This window comes from Varanus komodoensis, unplaced genomic scaffold, assembly GCF_004798865.1.
Source record: "Varanus komodoensis strain SLA01 unplaced genomic scaffold, ASM479886v1 scaffold67, whole genome shotgun sequence".
Lineage (NCBI taxonomy): Eukaryota > Metazoa > Chordata > Lepidosauria > Squamata > Varanidae > Varanus > Varanus komodoensis.
In genome coordinates, this window is record NW_025336308.1 from 3,639,396 (window position 1) to 3,663,167 (window position 23,772).

Here is a 23,772-nt window from a genome sequence, read left to right on the forward strand (position 1 = left end):
GCTGCAATATAGGAATCCATAAAATGCTGAGTCACAGGGATTATCAAGCAGGCAAAGAAGGCGCCTTACCAAGAGACACGACAGTTTGACAAGTCTCCTCCATGGTTTGTTTATGCAGCGCTCTCTGGTCAGGATCCAACAGAGCCCACTCCTCCTCTGTGAAGTACACGGCAACCTCTTCAAAGGTCACCAGATTCTGGAAACAAACAACAACATATCCTCCTCAGAGTTAACATAGAAGATCTGTAAACAAGAGCTAGTTAAGGTGAAGGAGTGGGATATTATTTTCAGAATTTAAAACTTCTGGAGTGACATTCACAGCCTTCCTGTTAGGCAGCTCTTGCAAAAGAGAGAGTTGCAAGAGAGAGAGATTTGTCCAGGCCCTGGGAGGCAAACAGCAGACAAATGTTGGCAGTGAATGTTCTCCTACCTGATCTGGTTCCATAGAAGTAGTTTTCCCTCCACCATAAAGAAGAGATGACTGAGTCCAGATGGCCAGCATCGTTCCATTACCTGTGAGAGACAACGGAGGTGGAAAGCGAGTAGCAAATGCTTGTTTAAGAAATTAATGCATACATGTCTAAGTATTCAGGAATGTTACAAAATGTCTTATCTGTCGTATGCATTGTGGAAGTTGATGCAGCTATTTTTTATTTCAGTTGTGTGAAAAACCACATTTGGGTTCTTGGTGATAAAACAAAGTGCTGATCTCCATATATAAAATCTTCAGCTGCACTCATGAGAACAGGATAAGCTTATTGAGTAGAATAAGCATAATGAAACGTGCAGTGGGGCCACACCCCAAAGCAGTTCTACCCCAAAATTGTACTGCCCCACTCCTGGTTTAGCAAAATTTCTGAAGCAGAATGGGATGTAACCCACATACTTTGCAAATAGAAGGTCACTTGTTCAATTTCTGTAACACCAAGTAAGGCACGGAAGGAATCTTGCCGGAAACCCTGGAAAACCACTCAGTAAAAGCAATGTTGGTCTAACTGGATCAATGTTTTGATTCAGTGTAAGGCACCTATGGATAGATGGCATCCACCTATGGAACGGATAGATGGCATCAAGGTGACCCGATCACTGGCCCCATGTATCTCACCTTCTAGCACTCCTCCCATTGCTCTATCAGCTGAATCTCCCGCCTGTGTTGTCTCCTAGCAACCAGTATCACCTCTTCAGGGGGAGGGACCGCTATATCTGACAGACTGCTCAACTCCTGGCGCACACCCTGGCCAGAATGGGACCCTCACCCGCCTCGGCTGCCACCTCCTCCTCCTGTTGTGCTCTCTCCCTCTTCCCCTGGGCCGGCTAGCCATCACCTCCATCCACCTGGAGCAACCTTCCTCATTTCCCAGCCTTGATCTGATACTGTTGTTTGCTGACATTCCAGACCTCCTTCACCTTTGTTGTCTGAACTCCGATTCCCATCAAAGCCAAAAACTGGTCGCACATGCTCTGGCATCTTTTCCCTGCGCACACACACAAGATGCCCCATTAATGCTTCCCCTGCATTAAAGTTGGTACCTTTGTCCTCCTTCTGCTTCATCCCCTCTTCTAGGGGACCCTTCCCAGTGCCTGATGGAAACTTCTGTGCTTCAGGGATATTAATGTACACTTCTGTGAATTGGTTCTGCACCTGAAACAGCAATGAGGATCTGGGATATGGAACTGAGAGGATTCAAAAAGGGATAACAGAAGCAAAATCCATAGGGGTTTGTAATATCTATCTTTGGATAATTTCCAGAAAGAACTGGGCAATTTGTACACAATTTTAGGATAGCCTCCCTCAATTTTGTGGGCCCTTGCAACTACCAAAACGAAGTGCTCTCACCTGCTGCGTTCCCTTTTTCTTATCCTCTGCCTTACTCAGGAGGAAACCTTCTGCCAGAGCCACTGCTTGTGAACTGGTCTCTGCTCCACACTCCTTAACCCAGTTTTCTATCTCTGGTGGAAGGACCATCAGGAACTGCTCCAGGGTCACCAAGTCCAGTATCTGATTCTTTGTGTGTTCTTCTGGCTTTAGCCACTGACAGCAAAGATCATAGAGTTGGTTGCAAATTCCACGGGGGCCCTCAGCACCCTGGTAGCGAAACTGTCGGAAGCACGGATGCTGCAGGTCTGAGCTGACAGTGGTCTCACCCAGAATCTTTTGCCTGGTTCTTCTGAAAAACTCTGCACTGTGCTCAGTCTTGATGATTTCTGTGCCTCTTCTTGGATCAGGGCTGGCTGAGTCGTGTTCATGCATCTCTGATTGGTGCCTTCAACAGGGCCAGAAGACTGATTCCTGCCTCAAGGAGAAGATAGTCTAACTATCTAGTTCAGGGGCTACCAAGTCCTGAAAAGCAAATGCATCATTCCATGAGTGCATGAGACTAATGTCAAAGCAATAAGATTTTCCCAGAGTCAGTGTGGCTACTCTAGCTAGCAACCAAGTCTCCTCCCAAACTGAAAAGTAGTGAATGTCAGGACTCTAATATGACCTACAGGTTGCAAGGAAGTTGTCCTTCATCTGAGGCCAATAGATTTAAACCTTTAATCTGGATGAAGAGGTGAAAATGCAGTATTCCCCCACCCCATCATCTCTTCATAATCAATTCTCTGCCTCCATGAATACCCCATTTTTTTTAGCCCATGTATTCTTCGTCTCTTTCCTCCTTCAGTACCTTTCCTTGAATACCTCCTCTCCTTGACTCCTTCTGCTACCATGTTCATCTTAAGAATCACTTACCCTGAACCACTTTGAAACTAATTCAAATTAAGGTTGCTGTTTGATAAAAGAATTTGAGCACAATAGTACGGGGATGCTCATAAGCCCCTGAACTTGGAATTTTCTGGGCATCTTTACCTAGTGAGAGCAGTGGAGGTGGTCATGTTTGTCTCCCTGCCTTCTCTGCATTTTCACTAGATGGGAGTTTTTACCTGTCTAGCTGGGGTACCTCATAAGGTAAGGGAAGGAAGCTAGAGTGGCTTCCAGGTAGCTCAGATCTTGGCTGCTCCCCTTTCAGTCTCAAGGTTGTTTTCCCAAGCTTGGAGAAAAGCAAGTGCAGCTCTTTTTGCACCAGCTGCGAGGGGGCAGGAGAGGAAGACTGGAGTTGAGTGCTGTTGTTGACCTCAGAAGCAGGAACCCCAATGATCCCACAAACCATCAGACAACAACAAAGAATCACTGCCTCTGCTGATTTACCCACCAACTTGCTGTATTCATGGGGAGATAAGAACTACATTTAAAATGTTAGACATGCTTTCATTGCTTAAAGTTAAAACCAAGTGATATTTCTCAACCATACCTGACATTTGCTATACTATCCTACACACAAAAGTTGCACTCTTCTCACAACTAAGGACTGCCTTGCTGCAACCTATCAAAAGTTCATATAGGCTAGACTCCAGTTCTCAGCAGTGGCTGGCTGTTACTTCCAAGGAGACCACATGGTTTATGCCCCCCCCCCCCGCAACACACCCCAGCAATTAGCCTCTGTTGACTAAGGAAGAGATTTTGATTCGTTTTCCTTCTCCTCTTTTTCCTCTATCACACTTCTTTTGAGATAGGTTTTTTAATAGGTCGCAGTCCTCCTTGACGTCCCCCGAGCACGGGTTGCAACCGAGCCTAGAGGAAACGGGGAAAGGAGAAGGCAGTGCCCGATTATGGGAGGCACTGATTCTGGCTGCAAAACGGAAGTATGAAACACTCCTGATTGCCATTATCGTTCCAGAGTTACCGCCGACACGCAAATATGCCGCATTTCCAAGGAGGCCGCCGCTCCCTGGCTGGGGGCGCGGGGTCTGCGCACAGCCAGCTCGCCTGGAGCTAAATCGGCCCTTCCCTGCTCCTGGCCCCTCCCCCCGGGACCTGGCATCCCCCGGGGGTCTTCCCACTCCCGCCGCTCCTCCCCATGGATCCTCGTGCCCCAGGAGGACTCCCCCAACCCCCCTTGCAGAAGGGACACTCACTGGGGCTCAGAAGGGGCCACCCGTACCGCGCCTAGGGACACAAAGGCCACCCTCCTCTACCCGCAGTGTCAGACAGGAAAGGGCTTTGCGGAGAGGGGCAGTTGCTACGGGAGACACCTGGTCCCCTTCCGGCCCACATTTCCTTCCCCTCTAGGAATCCCGCTCGGATCGTTTAACCCTTAGAATGCCAAGCACCCCCCACCCCCGCTCTCTGGGGGTCCCAGAGTCGCATCCATGCAGCGCGCAGGCAGCTCTTTGCCCCCTGCTGGGTTCTCGGACTTTTCCTCACATGGCAAGCCTAGGAGGAAGCAGGCAATGAAAGCCTGAGCTGGCTTTCCTTTTTAAAACATCTCTTTCCTCCCCCATGCCCTTACCTAACACCTGGGCATCTTGGCTATTCTTGTGCCTCTTCTTCCCTCTGAAAGTCTTGACCCCCACATGCCCAAGTCCCTCCACCTCCTCCCCTTCATTCTGTGATTCAGGGCCCAGCTCCGTGTGAGCCAAGAACAACTGCCCCCTCCTTCCCTATGCAGCTCAGTGGCTATTCAGGACTGTAAACTTCTGTTTAGCATTTAGAGCCAGTCCCGAAGTCCACTAGGGAACTGCCAGACTTGATTTCCGCGTTCCAAAGCAACGAGAGCTCCTAGCAACTTGCTCACCACTATTCATTTATATAATAATTTTGTTGGGAGAGGCAGTCTAAGGGAGCAGAATTCTCCAAGGGCTGCAGAAATGAGTGGGTAACTGGCAGCAAGACTAAGACTCACACATGCATATTTCCTCCCCTGCCACACACGCCCTGCATGCAGATACCTGTTTACAAACAAAGAACTCCGATACCCAAGCTTTGATATGGCTTTGCCCTCATGTGAACTACTGAATGTTTACTGGGACTCACATTCCACACGCGAAGCCAGAGACCCCAAACCTCCCTGGACCTGTGGGTACATTCAGTATGTTTAGCAGGTGTTGTGTTGCCATGAAACAGCTGCCGTAAAGGGCATGCCTGGTCACAAGCAGGAAGCGAGTCACAAAATGTCAGGAGGTTCCATATATGAAAGAGCATTTATTTATTTGCATAGTAAAAACTGCTCCAGTGAAAGTAATGAGACATAAAACAATACAAAATTATTCTGGACTGTTGTTACATAAACATATATTCATAGTTGCAAATAAAAGGATATATTTAACACTAGTAATTTTACTACATTTATAGAATACAAAATAGAAAACAACAGAAATTTGCCAAGGTGAAGATGGCCCTATTTAAGCTAATGATTAGTGCAAAGTGGCCACACAGCACCTAACTTACACCAGAGCAGACCCAAGGTGAACTGGTATCTATTGGTAAATTTGCAGATGATTTGCAGTAGAGCAGCTGGGATTTCCAGCTGCCAATCCTTAAACAAAAGGCCTTTCCCTCTCCTAAATTATACCACTGAAACCAAGAAAGCTTGGGAGGAAACAGGATCATGCACAAGATCCAGGTATGGTACTGAAAACACATGCCTGGCCAGAATATGTCCACCTTCCTGAGTTGCCCTCTGCACCTGGCTCCAATGTTGCACCTGGGAGTTCTAGTGAAAACCCAAAGAGATTCTGGGTACCTGATGCCTGCCCAGTCCCCACTAGCAGCATAGCCCCGACTAGTGTGATGCTTGGCACTGCATGCCATCGGTCAGTTTGCCATAGTTGGGGGTATATGATGAAATTGCAACTCGCAAACACTCATCTAGATGCTTATCGGTCATTCGTGTTCTGTTCTTTGATTTGATAAATCTCCTTGTGGAGAAGACCGACTCACATTGATAAGTCGATCCAAAATAAGACTTTATCTTTGCGGCAGTCTTTCTCAACAAAGGAAACTTCTGTGAATCAACCAGATTCCAAAAATTGTCCTGAGCTGAATTTGATTTTAAAACCAAATCATTTTGAAGCTCTATAATCTCCAGTTCTATCTCTTCTACTCCAGTCTGGCAGAGTTCCCCAATGGACACTGCTGTCTCCGTGACATCTATTGGGCTGAAAGGGTTTTCAAAGAAGGACACAACTGGTTCAATGTCAGTGAACTGCTGAAATCGAGCATGGAATTGCTCTTCAAGAGTTTCAAGGTGGCTCACAAACGGGAGGTTGTTAAAATCACTCTCGCCAATAACTTGCCTCATTGAAGGGAACGGAAGAAGTGACTTAATCTGTAAGTGTGACTTCCACAACCTCAGTTTACTTTTGAAAGAGTTGACTGAAGCAATCATCCCAGAAATATGCTTATTGTTTCTATGCAGCTCAATATTCAAACTGTTTAGTTCTTGCATCAGATCAGCAAGGAAAGCTAAATCCACCAACCAGAACCTGTCATAAAGTTGTTCAACATGCTGATCTTTAGACTTTAAAAACGACTTTATTTCTTCTATCAGGATTAAAAATCTGGCCAGAACCTTTCCTTTACTCAGCCACCTAACTTCAGTGTGCAAAATGAGATCATTGTACTCAGCATCAACATCCTTCAAAAGTGCCTTAAAAAGCCTGTGTTGCAAGGAGACTGCACGGATGGAGTTGATTATTTTTGTAACAACATCCATGACATGCTTAAACTGTAGTACTTTAGCACACAATGCTTCTTGGTGAATGATGCAGTGATATGAAACAAACTTTGGAAAAGATTCATCTTTCTGGCAATGGGCAATGAACCCATCAATGCAACCTACCATTGCTGGCGCCCCATCAGTGGTGATGGATGAGAGCTTGTGAAGAGGCAAGTTTATTTCTGTAACATAGTTTTTAAAAGTCTGAAATATATCCTCACCCCTTGTTTTTCCTTTCAGAGACAGTATTTTGAGCAGCTCTTCTTTCACAGAAAGATCACTAAAAACCATTCTCACTATGATTGCCAGCTGGGAAGTGTCTGTCATGTCAGTGGATTCATCAAGCTGAAGTGAAAACCAAAGACATTTCTGTAAATCGCTCTGCAGTTGATTCTCCAAGTCACTTGAAATGCACTGAATTCTTCTGGTAATTGTGTTTCCAGACAATTGCAACTTTTGAATTGCCACCATGATTTCTTTTTTATTGGGAAAACCTTCAAAAATGGCATCACTCGCAGTCAAAAACACCTCTTTCAACAGTTCCCCATCCTCAAACGGTTTGTTTCTCTTTACAAGCAAGCTTGCAATTTTAAAAGATGCAATTGTTGTATTCTTGGATTGTACCACAGGCTTGGTAAAGCCAGACAATTGTACTGCAAATTTAGATTTCATTTCATTAACCTTCATTTTTCGAAGCTCAGAATCAAGTGGATAGTTCTTGGCAAAAGTACTGTGATTTCTCTCAAAATGTCTTTGGACATTGTGTTTCTTTGCAACTGCCACAGTTGAAGAACATATCAAACATACAGATTTGCCATTCACATCCATAAAACAATACCTCTCTTCCCATTCTTTGTGGAAAAGGTAAGTCCTTTGTCTTTTACGGGCTGGCTCACTAATTCTGACAACTGCACACAGAAAGGAAAACAGAAAATCAGTTTTACTCATAAAAAGCCCCTTCTTATTTAAGAACTACAAGCAGAGATCATTTGTACTGGACCTATTTATGTACAACCAAAACAAACCCACAGAAAACAGCAAAGGTAGTAGGTAAGCAAAACCAAAACGACATCTACTGCGTAGAAAAACAAACAGTTCAAAATCAGTAACAAGAACACACCGGGGAAACTTGTGCTTAAAACTGACTTAATTATGCTGTGCATCTGGGACTTGGTCAAGTTCCCAGTGAGCATGCACTCTTTCCCCCCACCACCAGGCAGGCAGGCAGGCAGGCAGGCAGGCAGGCAGGGATTGTGTCCTGAGAAGGTGGCAACTCCCATCCCAGTGGCCGGGATTTGCTGGTCTTTGCATGGGGAGTTTTGGCTGCCTAGCAGAAAGAACTCTCACAGGAAGAAAAGGCAAGAGGGGGAGTTATGCACTTTTTGAAATGGTGTGATGAAGTGGAAGGGTGTAGTGGAAAAGAGAGCCGAAAACCTCACAGGTGCTTGCATCGATTTATTTGATCTCTGCCCCCTCCCTTTAGCCGAAATGGCTCACTGGGCAGGTTACAGGATATAGTGTAACAACAAGGTCTTGGCCTGGGGCCAGAAAGAATCAAGAGAGGGTGCCGGACAAACATCTTTGGGGTGCTATGGAATGTTTCTGCGTGCAGTATGCTCGTTGGTGAATGCTGGGAGTTGAAGTCCAACCCATATGGAGGGTACCAAGTTGGAGGAAACGGCACTAACCCAGCTGCTCCCCCATGTGGGTTGCTTGGTTAATAAGGTCAGCACTCTGGTGAAAACTCTGCTCACTCCAAACTTTTCTACGGTTCGCCCGTCTGTGGATTTTCTATTCACATCAAGATTTAGGGCTGGAAATTTTCCAGCACAGACAGTGCTTACCAGTTTTACTTATTTTGCCTATTCTTTCTGGAATTGCACTTTCTTGGGAGTCACTGCCCTGGAGAACAGAAGAGTCATTCCCCCTCTTCCGGACCGGTTCAGTTTTCCTTCTCTGCTGTTGCCTCTTTTTGTATCTGTTACCTTCTGGTGACATGCCATGTAGCTCTCCCTTGTTTTCCATTTCCCACTTACTACTTTCTGCAATGAAGAAAATAAAGTAGTAAAAGCCCGAGTCAGAAATGGTCCCTCAAATCTCTGAACAACTTCAACTAACTGCTGCATAAAAGAAACATGGAGAAGACCTAGGAAGTGGGTTCTTACCATGCACTCGACAGGCTTTGGCAGGCATTAACTGACAACTGATGCAATATAGAGAATTTCTATGGAACTGAAGAATTCCCAACTACGGAAATACAAACTGACCAATCCATAGCCTGGGAGGATCTGGTCATAGATGCTCAGGGTGATTTCTGCTGCAGTTCTTTTATATAAGCTGGGTTATGCAGAAGGTGAAGCTGGGGAGTCAGTCTATAAGGTAAAGATGCAAATTTAGGAGACAGCTGTGTTCCAGCCAGGCCTGATCTCTTTGTTCAAGGATCATTCCGTAAAAGGGATGCGGGTGGGTACAGTTTGTCACACCATCAATGTCTAAATGCTTGGGAGGGGACATTTTCCACCAGCCCTTACAGCCTTCATTAGGCCCTCCTGCAATCAGGAAGAGCCAGCAGCTATGGACTGTCCAGCTGTCCATGGGATGTCCCATCCTCCCTACAGCTAAAGTATTTCATGGGACCTGGCCTTGATAATTCGGTACAATCCTCCACGAAAGTTTCAAAGAGCAGTTGCAACTGCTACACCACCAGCACCCCAGGCCTGCAGAATGGACGCTTCCCAATACTGCTCCCCCAGAGGCTTCTTAGAAGTCACAAATGACTTTTGAAACAATCTTTTCATGTGTTATTTTGTGCACATTCTTACTTATCATCTGCTGCCTTTGCATAGGGCAGAAAGACAGTGTAGAACTATTCTAAACAAATAAAATTGATTTTAGCAATCCAGGCAGCTAGGCCTGCTGTATCAGACAAGTCCAACCACACACGGATTTTCAGCACTAACTCTGTGTTGGAGATCGTAGTAGATGAAATGCACAGCTGCATGGCAGTGCAGCCTCAGAGTCCATGGGAGCAGGCCCAGTTTGTCTATTAACATATTCAGATCTTCCTTCAGCAGCCAGGCAGGATGTCTGAACTGTCCAAGGCTGTGTGGCAAGCCTTTTCTGCAGCAGTGCCACTGATGCGCACCTCCTTACCTTGGGTGAAAGGTTACCGTAGTGCTGTTTCTTCAGGCAACCGGGATACCACCGGTCTTGCACTTCTACGCAGAATCATAGACTCATGGGATAGTAGAGCTGGAAGGGGCCATGAAGGCCATCGGGTCCAGCCCCCTGCTGTTGCAAGACACCACGTTGCACCATCCCACTCAGTTGGCTGTCCAGGTTCTTTCTGAATTTATTGCAGCTCTTAATGATTCCTGGTTTTCCCACTCCTCAATACCAATTGATAAATTGTTATTTTCATTATATTGCACTTGTAAGTTTTTGTACAGATAGAGATCTTTCTTTGCCCTCTTGTGGATTTTTGTGAAATGGAAAGGCATTTCATTTTGTGAAATTATTTAATGAAAAACAGGTAAATGTTGCTATACCAAAAGAAAAGTACTTGAGGTAATACATTAGAGGAAATCAACAGAATGTCTATTTTTCCAGCAGTAAACAGGAATCATCATCAAAAAGGAAAAGGGGGAGCCTTACCGAGCGAGGCTGGAAAGTCACATTTTTCCCCTGTCAGTGGTCTGTGCACAGCTTTCTGGTCAGAATCCAGGAGAGCTTTCTCCTTTTCAGGCGCCTGAACAGCTCCACCCTCAGCAGTCACCACACTCTGAATAAAAGAAGGAAAAATCCTACAACATAGATACTATAACAATGATCTACAAGCAGAATCTGAAAGACTTGTTAAGGAGCAAGTGGTTATTCTTCACTATGTTTTTAGCAGTTTGTAATTTTTAATGCTGCTTTTTTAAGATTCCGTGGCACTTTTCCTGTACTATCTTGTTTTTACGTACTGCTGGAAACCACTCAGAGAGCTTCAACTATTGGGCACTACAGAAATGAAGTAAATTAGGGTGATGGAATTAAACCTCACAAACAGCATTCAGCCTTCCTGGCAAGTACCTTTGAGAGAGGCAAGAGGAGGAGAGAGATTCATGTCAAAGGGGTTGAGCAGAGGCCAGGAGCCCCGCAGGGCTCCCACCAGTCTCCCCGGTGATCCTTTCTCCTACCTGGTCTGCTTGTATGGCACTTGTTTCCCCTCCACCGCTAAGAAGAGGTGTTGCTGACATTGTTTCATTGCCTGGTGAGAGACAACAGCAATGCATCTCTAAGGACAAAACGGCATTTCAAAACAAACCCTTTGTTGATGGACTGGCTGCATTCAAGCCTGCTCTTCGGCTGAAGTGCCCTTTAGTCATTGCAAGCATTTTGGGGGCTGATGGCCATTTTATATTTTGCCTGTGTGAAAACACATCTAGCCCCACTGGGGCTCTTGGTCAGAAAACAAAGCATTGCTTTCTGTGTATACAGTCCTCATACTGAAAGCAAGCACGTTTTTGAATTGTAGAAAAGGACTGGAGGCAGGGGTCCTCTCCCCAGAAATATCAGCTGATGTCTTGCAGGAGTCAACAGAAGAAGAGAGATCAATTTGGAATGAGCGTTATTAATCCTTACCTGGTGAGGCAGCACCCTCCTGCTTCACCCCTTTCCGAAGGGGACTCTTTCCAGTGCCTGATGAAGCTTTCTCTGCCACAGGCAATTTAGTGCCTCCTTCCGCAAACAGGCCCTGCTCCTAAGACAGCAGTAAGGACCCAAGACAAGGAATAGGGAGAAGAATTAGAAAAAGAATGAAAGAGATTAAAGGATATGGGATACCACTTCTAGCATTATTTACAGTACATCTAGGGCAATGGTGGTGAACCTATGGCATGCGTGCCACAGCAGGCATGCAGAGCCCTCTCTGTTGGCATGCGAGCCAAGTCGCCCCAGCATCACCCCAGCAGCCGAACATCAGATAACAGCACACATAATGGCCATGCGCATACTCAGAAAGGAGTAGCGGTGCGAGGCAATGACATCACGAGCCATGACTCATTAACCGTGACTCATTTGAGCTTTCGCATGGCTGGTCAGTGCACTGCCAAGGGTACTTGGACTGGCTTTGAGTTGTTTTTTCTAAACTAAAACCTCAGTTTTCAGGTTTTATTGAAGCGTTGACACTTTGTGATAAAGAAGTGGGTTTTGGGTTGCAGTTTGGGCACTCAGTCTCTAAAAGGTTCACCATCACTGGGTTAGGGTTAGGAAAACGAGGTGTCCTGGCATGAGTCTGATGGTTGGAATGTGTTTAGAATGGGCAGAAATGATGAGCTGTGCAGAAAAAGCTACTCAAGGAAGGCTTTTTCAGAACTGACCCTTTCAATGGTATTTTACCCTTACATTAGGGTTAGGGGAGTGCACCAGGGTAGGCTTAGGGCAGTGATGATGAACCTATGGCACATGTGCCACAGTGGGCATGCAGGGCCCTCTGCATCGGCACGCGAGCCAAGTCCCACAAGCATCGCCCCAGCAGCCGAGCATCGGATAACAGCACACACAGAGGCCATGCGCATGCTCGGAAAGGAGCAGCAGCGCCAGGCAATGATGTCACGAGCCATGACTCATTACCTGCGAGTCATCTGAGCTTTTGCATGGCCGGTCGGTGCGCTGCCAAGGATATATGTATTTGCTTGGACTGGCTGTGAGTTGTATTTTCTAAACTAAAACCTCAGTTTTCAGATTTTATTGCAGTGTTGGCACTGCGGTAAAGAAGTGGGTTTTAGGTTGCAGTTTGGGCACTCGGTCTCTAAAAGGTTTGCCATCACTGATCTAGGGTGATCATTGGAGAGATTTGGGATATCCTCTCTCACATCCTCAGCCTTTGGAACTATCTGGATGAACATACCTGCTGTTCTCCTTGCTTCTTGTCTTCTGCTTGGGTCAAAAGAAAAATTTCTGCTAGAGCAACTGCCTGTGAACTGGTCTCAGCTCCGCATTCCCTCACCCACTTCTCCATCTCTGCTGGAAGGATCATCAGGAACTGCTCCAGGATCACCAAGTCCAGAATCTGATGCTTTGTGTGTTGCTCTGGCTTGAGCCACTGATGGCAAAGATCCTGGAGTTTCCTACAAACCTCTCGGGGGCCCTTGGCGTCTTGGTAGCGGAACTGCCGGAAGCACTGGCGCTGCACTTCTGGGCGGATGGTGTCTGCTCCAAGGATCTTCTGCACTGTTTTCTCCCAGGATTCTCCACTGCTCCCAATCTTAATAGACTCAGGACCACGTCCTGCTGCAGGGCCTGCTGAGTCTCGTTCATCCATCTTTGATCTATGCTCCAAGGGATACTCAGGCAGGGCCAAAGGATTGCTTTTGTCTATCTGATGAAGAGAAAGGTGGATCTAAGCCAAGACATCATTATGCAAATGTATTATTGCAGTGTTAGGGCAAGAAGATTTTCCCCAAACAAATGTGAATGGCTTTCACTTGATTAAAGAAATTTTAGCTGATTACATGTTCACATTGTAAGAAATCTACTAAAAATAATTCTTAACATCTATGACATCATTGATCAACACTGATCTGAATTCTAATAAAATTGATTTTCTTACCAAACTTAATTACAGACTTAATTTAGCAGATTAACTCAGTCACAAATATTTGTATTTAGGGTACACCTGATAATGTATAAATTCAAGGTACTTCAGCTAGTATGGAGATATTACCATAGTCTCCATACCATATGAAATTCCATACCATATGAAATTCATCTTCTCCCTCCTTCATTTTCCAGGTCGTCTTTTTCAGTTCTTCATCCAGCGACACCAGATGTACAGCTGGACTCACTGAACTGGCATGTATAAGATTGCGTTACAATATTCTTGTTGCTATCAATATTAGTTTATATTTTAATATGACCTTCTTCCTTTCAATTATTTTAACAGAGTGATTTTGCATCTGGGTATCATGTAAACGTTGACATGATGGGCAATCCCACCATATACGGGAAATAGCAGGTTTTTAATGTTTACACCACTGGCTTTTGAGGGAAGACAGCAGCAGAAGCTATGCATTCTGCTCCCAATCTTAACAGACTTAGGACCTTGTCCTGCTACCTCTATAAAGTCATGTAACATGCCTAACGAAATGTTAATGACATTTTTTCCATTAAGCTATTAGCCCCTTTCCTTATTTTAAACACAGTACTATTTAATGTAAATGTAAACCAAAGCAGCATTTCTCCGTGCATCTGCCCCGTGCATCTGCCACCCCGACGCGCCTTCCCTCCTGCATCCTCTTCTGGAGGAGAACCGCAGCAGCAGCAGCAACTCGGCGATGCACGGGGCGGCGCACTCGGGCTGCGCATCTGCCTGGCCGTCCGGGTCCCCACTCGCCGTCAAGCCAGCAATGCTGCGGCCAGCGCTCGAGGGCCCGCCCGCCCGGGGCTGTTGCGGGGAGCGGCGGGCGAGGGCGCCTGCCAGCAGCCTCGCGTGGCATGCGGAAAGGGGCCAGGGACCCGCGCGCCCCGCTCCACGCGCGCTCACACGCAGGGCCCGCCGGGGGCCCTCCTCGCGGCGCAGGGGCAGCGGAGGCGTCCCCGGGGCGGCTCCTGCGGGGCCGAGCGCTCTGCCTCCCCGCCGGCTGACGCGCGAGCAGGGTCCGCCCGCCCTCTCCCACGCTCAGCGGAGCCCACCCGCCGCCCCGCTCCCTTCGCGGGCTGGCGGCTGAGCCTGCATCTGCCTCGCCCGCGCGCGCGCGCCCGGCCCCTCGGCGCCCCCCCCCCCCAGCCCGCGGACTGCCCTTCGCCCAAGTGCGCGCAGCGGGGGGGACGGGGACTCACCGAATCCCGGGAGGGAGGCGGCGACGGCGAGCTGGGAGGGAGGGAGGTAGCGCGCACCACTTTCCCCCGGCGGAGAAGGCGGGGCAGGAAGGAGCCGGGGGCGGGTGCATTTGTGATGGCCGAACCGCGCTTCTTCCGGTCCAAAGCACCTTCCTTTCTAGGAATCGAGCTCGGTGCATTTAACCCTAGGAAGGCTGGGCCTCTCCTCGGAATAGTTTGGTTTCTCTGTGACTTTTCCTGCTAGGAAGGGGCTAGCCCTGAGAGCTCCGACCGAGTTTTAAATTATTGGTCTCCCGCCCAAGCAGTAGGAAATCCTACACTTGTTTTTTCCTGCTCAAGAGAACTCCTCTCTGCTCGTGAAGAGGAAACGTCCCGCTTGCCCCAATGCTTCAGGTTCCTAAGTGACAGCAGCGGTGCGGAGGGAACCAAACAGGAGGCACGTGGCAGCTGTCCAACCAGAACCAGAAGTGAGGGCTGCACGTTTCTTTTAAGCAGAAAGCAAAGCTGGCCATGTTGGCCGTAGCAAAAATGCCAGAATCTGAAATCATCTCCCCCCGCGGTAACACAGAAACCGCCCAGCTGCTCATTCGTCCTCTTTCTGTTTTCTGCCTACCAAGGAATCCTCACGTTGCATCGGAGGGGGGAAGCATCTGGACGCCAGCTGGAATTTGTATTTCCAAAAATGGGGACTTGTCCATCAGCTTTCTTCATCCCAGCGGCCCCTTTGGTCCAACCAGAAGCCGTTCCAGCATATGCGGAAGCCCGACTTGAGCGCCTGCAGCCTCCTCCCACATTCCATTTTAATCGCCCCGTCGCCCACTTTTGCATCGTTTACCATGTGGCTGAATGCTTCTGGAGAAGTCAAAAGTTTGCACCGTATTTATACACTTTTGGTTGCCTTAATAAAGGTATTCACCCAATGTAGATTTTTGGGATCTTTATGCAGCAAACGCACCTTCCTTTTTGGCCCCTCTGAAAAGGGAATCCGCCCTGGAAGATTCCTTAGTAAGAACCAACGAATTTAGAGGTGCAGCAAGTTGAACCATTTTCTGGAGGAAACAGAGAAAATGGCATCCAAGCCGCAGTGCAAGCCTTCGTTCGAACACCTCTCCTCAACAGTCGTTCTCGGACTTTCTGTGCCACAGGGAGATGGGGCAGCTTTTCTCCTGCTGTCCAGGGATTTTTATCCCTGACTCCAGAAGAATGATTTCTAAAACCATTCAATCAAAATTCCACTGCTTTTAGCTGCCTACAAAAATTTTGAGCAGGTTGGGGAAAGAATGAGAAAACAATGGGAAACAAAAAAGGATGGCAAAGGATTTATGCTGACATTTGAGTTGGCCACACATGCACAAAATACGCAGGTTTGAGGCAAGAACACGTGCAATCAAAGCTGCCTCCTGAAGCACCTTTTAGGTGAAACTGACCAGTCCCCTTTGAACTTTTTTAAGAGTGGCAAAATTGCCTCTCAGCTAAATTTGTTTCTCCTGACTCAATTGAAGCTCAAAGCAGCTACATCTCTTACAGGAATCTAATTCATCATTACAATACATTATTGTGATTTGTATGTAGTGTAATCAGTGCATAATATGCAGTAAAGAGTAATAAAAGTGCATTACACAAGTATGCATTCTAAGGAGTATAAAATCCAAATTTTGACTGGGGCAGAACCACCCTAGGAGGAAACCAAGGTGGAAAATGATTATGACAAAGGGTGTTCAGCCTTCACTTAGGATTTCAAATACGTCACTTAAAAGCTTCTCTCCGGCTGCTGACTTGCACAGGTGGACTTTGAATGTAAATATGCTTGTACCTGATATTTCAACTGAATCCTGTCCATGCAGGGAGATAGAGCTGTCAGCACAAAGCAACCTCCTTTTGTGTTTTGCATTCCCTTCCATGAATTCTATCAACTATTGCCTGAATCACAATGGTTTTTTCCTACCATTTCAGGCACTAATTAGCTTACCAAAACCAGAATATTTTTTATTAGCAACACTGCTTTGTAAATTTGTCCCATTATATCATAACTGCCATGGTCCTGCCTGCACTTCCTTCACCCTTTTCCCATGCCAATGACAGACAGAACTTCATGCATTTGGTGAAGTCAAGCCTGCAGGGCTTCACTTCAGGCTTAGAGGGATGAAGTGGGTAATGAAGATGAGCATTCTATACAGGAGCTGATCTCAAAGCAGGTGAAAGGGCAGGTGGCTGGCAAGAGCCGCCGACACAGAAGAGACAGGCAGTGGCTTTTTCTAGATGAGGGTCACCTTCCTGTGAAAGAGATCAAGTGCTCCTGAGAACTGTTTCCAGCCCTGCTGCTGAGAAATCAAGGTGGACAGGATCAGGCCACACACTCATGTTCATGGGGAAATCCAGCACTAAGAGGCTGGGAAAGAAGGTTAGCATGCAGGACCGTACAAACAGCAGCTTATGGCAAATACTGCTGGCCTGCTGTCTGTCCTTCGGAGTTCTATTGCCCTGTATGGGCAGCCTATTATAGTCCTGCTGTTTCTGCTCCACACAAGATGTTCCCCTAACACCAGGCAGGAGCACATACAGAGGCACGATTAATTTTGTCATGGAGTTACAGCCCTGGATTTCACTAAGAGTGAAGTAAGAACTTGGCAGGCTCAACCTAGCTGGCAGGCAGGACAGAGGACTGGAGTGTTGTTATGCCTATCCATGTCCTGGAATGCCAACAATCTACTCTGTCATTATTTCTCACATGGTAGAAATGTTAGATTAAAAGAAATCAAACAGCATTTAAACTTCTTTCTTCTCTACAATGCATTAATATGGCTGTGTAGCATTCATTTCCCCACTTCAGACTCCAATGAGGAACATTGGTTGGATTGCGAGTGAATTTCATTCAATGCTTCAACAGCTTCTAAGGTTCCTCCTCGTGAGAGTTCACTGATGCTTAGTGAGACTTGTGCTTCTACTGAAGCTCTTCCCACACTCCAGGCATTTATATGACTTCTCACCCATGTGAGTTCTTTGACATCTTCCCACAGCCGAAGCATTTATGTAGTATCTATGAAAAATGAGGTCTGAGCTCTCACTGGGGCTGCTCCAGCATTACAAGAATTTATATAGTTTCTTCCAAGTGTGAGTATTTTGATGATACGTGAGGCTTGTGCCCAAAGTGAAGCTCTTTCCACACTCTGAGCACTTGTACGGTCTCTCCCCTGTGTGCATTCTCTGATGGTACGTGAGGCTTGTGCTTCTACTGAAGGCCTTTCCACAATCCAGACATTTATACGGTTTGTCCCCTGTGTGGATTCTTTGATGACAAGTTAGGTTTGTGCTTCTGCTGAAGTTCCGTCCACACTGCAAGCATTTATATGGCTTCTCCCCTGTGTGAATTCTTTGATGACAAGTAAGGTTTGTACTTCTACTGAAGCACTTTCCACAGTCCAAGCATTTATATGGTTTTTCCCCAGTATGAGTTCTTTGATGGTATGTGAGGCTCTTCCTTATACTATAGCTCTTTCCACACTGCAGGCATTTATAGGGTTTCTCTCCTGTGTGGGTTCGTTGATGGTACATGAGACTTGTGCTTGAACTGTAGCTCTTTCCACACTCCAAGCACTTGTATGGCTTCTCTGTTTTGTGGACTAGTTGATGCTTACTGAGGTTTCTGCTTACACTAAAGCATCTCCCACAGTCCAAGCATGTATATGGTTTCTCTCCTGTGTGAGTTTTTTGATGGTATGTGAAGTTTGCCCTTACACTGAAGCTTTTTCCACAGTCCAAACACTTATATGGTTTTTCCCCTGTGTGAATTTTGAGATGAGTTTTAAGGTTTGATTTATGAGTGAAACTTTTCTGACATACACAGCACTTATTCTGTTCACTTCTTTTTTCTATTTTTTCTTGGATTGCTAGTTCATGTTTGTCACTGCCCTGAAAAACAGGGCATTTACTCTTATCCATTGGGTTTCCTTCAGTTTTCCTTCTCAGCTCTTCCTTCTTGTCACCTCTGTCTCTGTTTAGTGACATTCCATGAGGTTCTCCCCTCTTATCCATTTCCCACAGGTCATCTTCTGGAATGAAGAGAGGAAACTGATAAGTGCCTGACCTAAACATGCATGTGTAAGTCATTAAACAACCTCTATTAATGCCTGTGGTTAAGAAGAGAAAAAAGAGAAAGAACTTTGCTGAGATGCAGATCTGACTTCATATTCAATGGCCTGAGGAACCCTGACTGGTATGGTAGAGAAGATGAATGAGAGCCCTAACCACACGGCTCACCATTCATGAACCGCCCACAGCTGTTGGAAGAGAGCTCTTCCCACGCTTTCATTACATGCTCATGTGTAAACTAGCACTTCTAGGCCACATTTGTAGTGACCATGGCCAATTAAATGTTTGGAGTTAGATGTAGGAAAGTCAGATTCCACTTTCTGGTTGTCCATGAAGGAGATCAGGACAGACTCAAGTGACAAGGGCAGAGAGAGAGAGAGGGAGAAATGAGTTCTGGTATGTGTGACTGCCCTTCTCTCCTCTCTAACTTCTCCTAGCCCAGAGCAGCACTGTGAAGGCCATAAACTAGCAATCACAAACTGGCTAATCCCAGATCAGTCAACTCGAATACATCAAGGAAAGTGAAACAGGCAGACAAAAATCAGGGAAAGAGGGAAGAAGGCAAGTCTTTCTTACTTCTTAGCCTGGTAGGATGGACCGCTGTGGAGGTCTACTGGGATTCCATCCCACTTCCCATTGAACAAGTCCTTAATTTAAAGAATGTGCACAACCTTCCCCAGTGTGGGTCTCTCTGAATGCTTCCCATTTCCCATCAACATTGGCATGGTGGCTGGGGCTGATGGGAACCGTAGGCCAAAACAACCTTGCAGTATAAGGTTCAGGGAGCTTGTGCTAGTGTCTCTGACACAACCCTAGTGCAAACAATCTTTGTCCCGCATGGACAGAGGTGCTGTGTGTTTAGAGAGGAGTTCCACCCAGACAGTTGTGAGGAGGCATTTCAGCGTTTTCTCCAGGTGGGTCATGTCTTGTAACGCTCGCAATTTCATTGCCACCCTCCCAACAACAATTCCAGCAGTACACATACTGATTCGGCTGTTGTGTATTGTGCATTAAATTCTTAAATTCTCAGTGTTTCAGATACACGAAGGATTGTTTTCTCCCACACAAGCCATAACGACTCCACATTCTGCATGCCTGCTCCGTGTGAAGGATGCAGGGCAAGACTCCTCAGTCATGGCACCATTGCAATGCGAGGCCCACTCCTCATCTACTTTCAAGGAACAGGCTTCCAGGATACCATAGTAATTAAAGCGCGTATCAATATTTATGGTGGCTCTTGATGCTTCCTAGTGTTCTGAGGACCTGGTGCTGATGAACCATTTTCACATTTTGTCCTGATGTCTCATTCAGCTGGATCCTGGTTTAGTTACACGTACAAGTATGGCCTTACAAAACAATTGGTATTTAACTTAATCATGGCTAACAAATCCCATGGATTTCAATGGCTCTGTTCTCTAAGTCTGGATCGTGTTAGACCCCTTGTAGATTTGTATTAACGGTGAAGGCAACGCAAACGATTAATCCTATTAGAAGGGGGCAGGATGACATGAAATACAGGTCCTTAGCAAGCTTGCACATTTACATGAACATGCATGTGCTCATGCACACACCCCTACCTAAAACACATACATTGTAAGCAGATATCGCCATCTCTCAGACCTGGAGCCTTACCAAGGGAAGACAGAAGTCTACCGTTCTCCTCCATGACCTGCTTGTGCAGAGTTCTCTGCTCCGCATCCAGCACAGCCCGTTCCTCCTCTGTGAAGTGCACAGCAACCTCTTCAAACACCACCAGACCCTAGAAAAAAAGGAGAAAAATATTTGCCATATATTACTCAGTCTACTAACCAGATCTAATTATGGTGATGGGTTGGATATAATCCTGCAAGATTTAAACTTCCATGAGTGTCATTTGCAGAATCCACAGTGGGCACCTGTGATAAAAGCCAGGGGAGAGCTCTATTCTGGGACAAAGTAGTGAGCAGAAGGCAGAGGCCCCATCTGTCTCCACTCCATACCTGATGTGGTTGCACAGAAGTGCTTTTCCCTTCACCATGAGAGCAGGAGAATGACACAGCAAGCATTCCTGGCACCACTCCATTTCCTGCGAGAGAGAAAGACGGTGGGAACCCAGTAGCATGTGCTTGTCTCAAGGATTAAATGATACATCTCAACATGCACAAGAGAGTGACATGTCTCATCTGCCAGACACATTTAGAATACTCAAGAGACTTTTATAGTCCAACCTTATGAAACCATCTCTTCCCACATTTGGGCTTTTAGCCACAAAAGAAAGTGATGTTTTCCAGGTTCATGTGCTGCCCAAAGTAGACACATTTTTGAATAGATGAAAAGGTTTAAAGGCAAGTATCTTCACCCTCAAAAGTTGCCCACTGATGGTCTGCATAATCCATGGACAGACACAAAGTTCTAATATGCCCCATTTATCCTTACCCAGCAAGGTGCTCCCTCCTTCACCCTCCTGTTTGTGCTCTCTGCACGGACTCTTTCTACTGCCTGGTGGAGCCTCAGGCCATTCAGTGCCCACTTCTGCAACCCAGTCCTGCTCCTGAAATAGCAATAAGGATCCAAGACACAGAATGGGGAGGATTAGAAAAGAAGTAAGATAAACAAAGGCTGTGGAGACTCAGAATATCCCTGCCTGGATGAGTTCCAAAAGGTGTGGGGCAAGTGATGGAGAACTCTATGATCTCATCAGGGGTGGGACCTGATGGTCCTCTGTTCTACGATTCTCCTCCCTCACATTCTTGCCCCCATGGATTTTAAAAGGACGAAATGTCTTACTAGCTGCTCTTCCTGCTTCTTCTCTGCTGCCTGACTCAGAAGGAAACCTTCTGTCAGGGCCACCGCCTGGGAACTGGTCTCCACTCCACACTCCCTGGCCCAGCTTTCCATCTCTGGTGCAAGGACTGTCAAGAACTGTTCCAAGATCACCATATCCAGAATCTGATTCTTTGTGTGTTGGTCTGGCTTCAGCCACTGATGGCAAAAATCATGAAGTTGGCTACAAAACCTTCGGGGGCCCTCAGTCTCCTGGTAGCAGAACTGCTGGAACCGTGGATGCTGCACCTCTGAGCTGAATCCGTCCACAGCTTGGATCACCTGCATGGTTCTTTTGCAAGAATTCATAACATTCTTAGTCATGAAGGTCTTAAGAGCTGTTCCTTCTGCATGGCTAGGTGAGTCTTGCTTGTCCATCTTTGATCTGTGCTCCAAGGAAGCCTCCAACACAGCCAAAGACTGCCTCTGTTGCTAATTTCTGTCTCAATATGGAGATGGCTTGCTTGGTGGCATTACCAAGTCCTGCAAAGCTAAGATATCATTCTGTAAGTTCATCATTACACTTTAAAGGCAGGAAGATTTTTCCCAAACAAATATGGATGACTCCAACTAGCAACCAAGCTTCCTCCCAAAAAGTAAAGAGATAAATACCAAGATTCTGGAACAAACTAGAGAGTTTTGTGGACATTCTTCCACCTGGTTTAAGGCCTTCCTCTGAGTTGAGGTCAGGATAGAGCATCCCTACGGCTGGTCCCTCTCTAATTAGAGGTAAAATACTGGACTTCAGATGCTGCGGAGAAACACTACCTTATTTTATACCAAGCAATTTAAAGATAGCTGTAATCATTGCATAATGATTTCATAATTATTAAACTAACACAACATTTGTCTACAAATGTTGTCTGCCTTGGTTAACCAGAAGTGTAACTCTTCTTTCAGCCAAGTGCTGAGTTGCTGAAACAGAACTATATTTTATACAGGTAACCATCCTATTCCGGACAGTATCCATCTGCTGTCTTGGGAGAAATCCACAAGGCTTGCTCCCCCGCTCCACAGCTAGGATCCACCAGCTGAATCCTGTAGAGTGTTTCTTTCCTCCTCTCATTTATATTTTTAATGCCATTTCCCCCTTTCTGTCCACACCACTCCCAGTAACACTTTTTCAGAGCTTGCATCAATAGCTTTCCTTCCAATCTGACAGTGTCTGACCAATTCCAATTCAGGTGCAAAGCACAATGGGCAAATTGCTTCTCATTTGAAACGACCTCACAGGGTTGTTGCCAGGATCATAAAAAGAGGATTCTATAAGCCACCTCATTTTTGTTTTGTTTTTTGCAGGAAAGAGGCAGGATATAAGAACAACGCACAGAATAAACGAACTCCCACCAACCTCTGCAAGCACAAAGAAAGACAAACGACCCCGGATAATGCAGGTGGCTGCGGGGGTCTTCTCCCCTTAGAGCAAAGCAGCAGGGGCGTCCCTTGCCATCCGTGGCCCCTGCAGCCCCCTGGTCAGAGACGCAGGCGCCCTACCTCCATTTCTCCAGCTGCGGACTGGAAGGTGAGCAGGGCATCTCCTCCGGGGCATCCCCGCCTCGGATTTCCAGGCAAGGGGCGCAGCCCCCTGCCAGAGCGGTGCAACAGGGGTGGGGGGGCGCAGAGGAGCCCGGCCGTCTTCAGGGACCGGAGGGAGGAGTGGCCCTTGCCGCCCTGCCACCCCCGTTCCTTTCCTTTCCTAGGGCGGCCATGTCAGGAGAGGCAGGGAGGGCAGCAAGAAGCCTCACGTAGCCTTCAGGAAGCCATGCTGGGTGTGATGCCAAAACGCGACTTCTGCGGCGCGGAGAAGTGACATTTCCGGCGCTCGCCATATTGGTAATGTCCGCTAAGAAAAGTCCTTGCCCGCCTGCCATATTGTGAGTGGCCTGTCTCCGCAGAAGGGCGTATCTAGATCTACGCAATTGAAGAGTCAGATTGTGGCATTCCACAAAATGCCAAGCTCTACCTGGCCCAGCCCGTTTCCCAGGAGGGGCGAAAGGGCTCCCTCAATGATAGTACAAAAGGGTGGGGATGCGAAGACAGAGCCAGAGTTTAATCCTCTCAAACACATAAGGCACGCCCCAGACTGTGAGGTGACCCTGAAATGTGCATGCACCTGAATGTGCGGAGGGCTTTAAAAATGGGAGGAGGGGGACAGTGTGGCTCTAAACGCAGCAACGGAGGAATCAGTGGCGCGCCGAAAGTGCCCTCCTGTGGCCACTGCCAAGAATTGCGGACTCGTGTGCCCTCAGCCCTGATAAGACAAGTGAAGGAAAGGCTTTAACCTGCCATTCTGCTTCCAAATTCAAAGTCTTTCCTCCGAGGGGACTCCTCATACCAGCGGAGCATGGGCGCCACTCCAGGGCCTGCAAGGGGTGCCTGGGGAACGCATGCAGAATCTGTCCAAAAAGCCCAAAATCAGCCTGCGACACTGACCCACGGGTCACGGCCCCAAAAGAAGCCAAAATGGGCAGGTTGGCAGAATTCCTCCAAATTCACAAATTCCAGGCCCAGGCCGTGT

The 23,772-nt window shown here is 46.9% G+C and overlaps 3 protein-coding genes across 8 annotated transcripts in view; 1 reads left to right on the forward strand and 2 right to left on the reverse strand.

Moving 5' to 3' along the window:
• The window catches only part of RBPMS2 (RNA binding protein, mRNA processing factor 2), a 76,119-nt gene extending 62,760 nt beyond the window's left edge, over positions 1–13,359 (forward strand). The window contains exon 8 of the mRNA XM_044450628.1: positions 13,317–13,359. The gene's annotated coding sequence lies outside the window, so the exon portion shown is untranslated. The remainder of the gene's footprint in view (positions 1–13,316) is intronic.
• Positions 1–23,113, reverse strand: part of LOC123033805 (zinc finger protein 345-like) — a 27,511-nt gene extending 4,398 nt beyond the window's left edge. Inside the window, exons 1-6 of one of the 2 annotated variants that reach the window (XM_044450626.1) lie at positions 22,749–23,113; positions 21,219–21,745; positions 20,868–20,982; positions 20,432–20,517; positions 20,085–20,211; positions 17,494–18,412 (exon numbers count right to left, since the gene is read on the reverse strand). In XM_044450626.1, coding sequence (XP_044306561.1) covers positions 17,494–18,412; positions 20,085–20,211; positions 20,432–20,517; positions 20,868–20,982; positions 21,219–21,632 — 1,661 coding nt within the window. In that variant the 5' untranslated portion in view covers positions 21,633–21,745; positions 22,749–23,113. Of the gene's footprint in view, positions 1–69; positions 197–430; positions 514–1,530; positions 1,643–1,837; positions 3,430–17,493; positions 18,413–20,084; positions 20,212–20,431; positions 20,518–20,867; positions 20,983–21,218; positions 21,746–22,748 lie in introns of those variants that run through there. The other variant, XM_044450625.1, reaches the window with a different exon arrangement.
• Positions 4,996–15,269, reverse strand: LOC123033804 (general transcription factor II-I repeat domain-containing protein 2-like). 5 transcript variants are annotated; one of them, XM_044450624.1, is made up of 8 exons: positions 13,280–13,858; positions 12,433–12,903; positions 11,166–11,283; positions 10,721–10,791; positions 10,194–10,320; positions 8,384–8,581; positions 7,378–7,447; positions 6,698–6,884 (listed from the first exon to the last, which is right to left on the reverse strand). In XM_044450624.1, exons 1-8 carry the CDS (start codon positions 13,307–13,309, stop codon positions 6,863–6,865), a joined length of 1,107 nt encoding a protein of 368 aa, XP_044306559.1. In that variant the 5' UTR covers positions 13,310–13,858; the 3' UTR covers positions 6,698–6,862. The 5 variants fall into 5 exon arrangements, 4 of the variants coding, with proteins under 4 accessions (XP_044306557.1, XP_044306556.1, XP_044306558.1 ...); XM_044450622.1 differs by lacking the exon at positions 13,280–13,858 and adding an exon at positions 14,977–15,269 and having other exon boundaries at positions 4,996–7,447; XM_044450621.1 differs by having other exon boundaries at positions 4,996–7,447; positions 13,280–13,857.
• Positions 23,114–23,772: the final 659 nt, after the last annotated feature.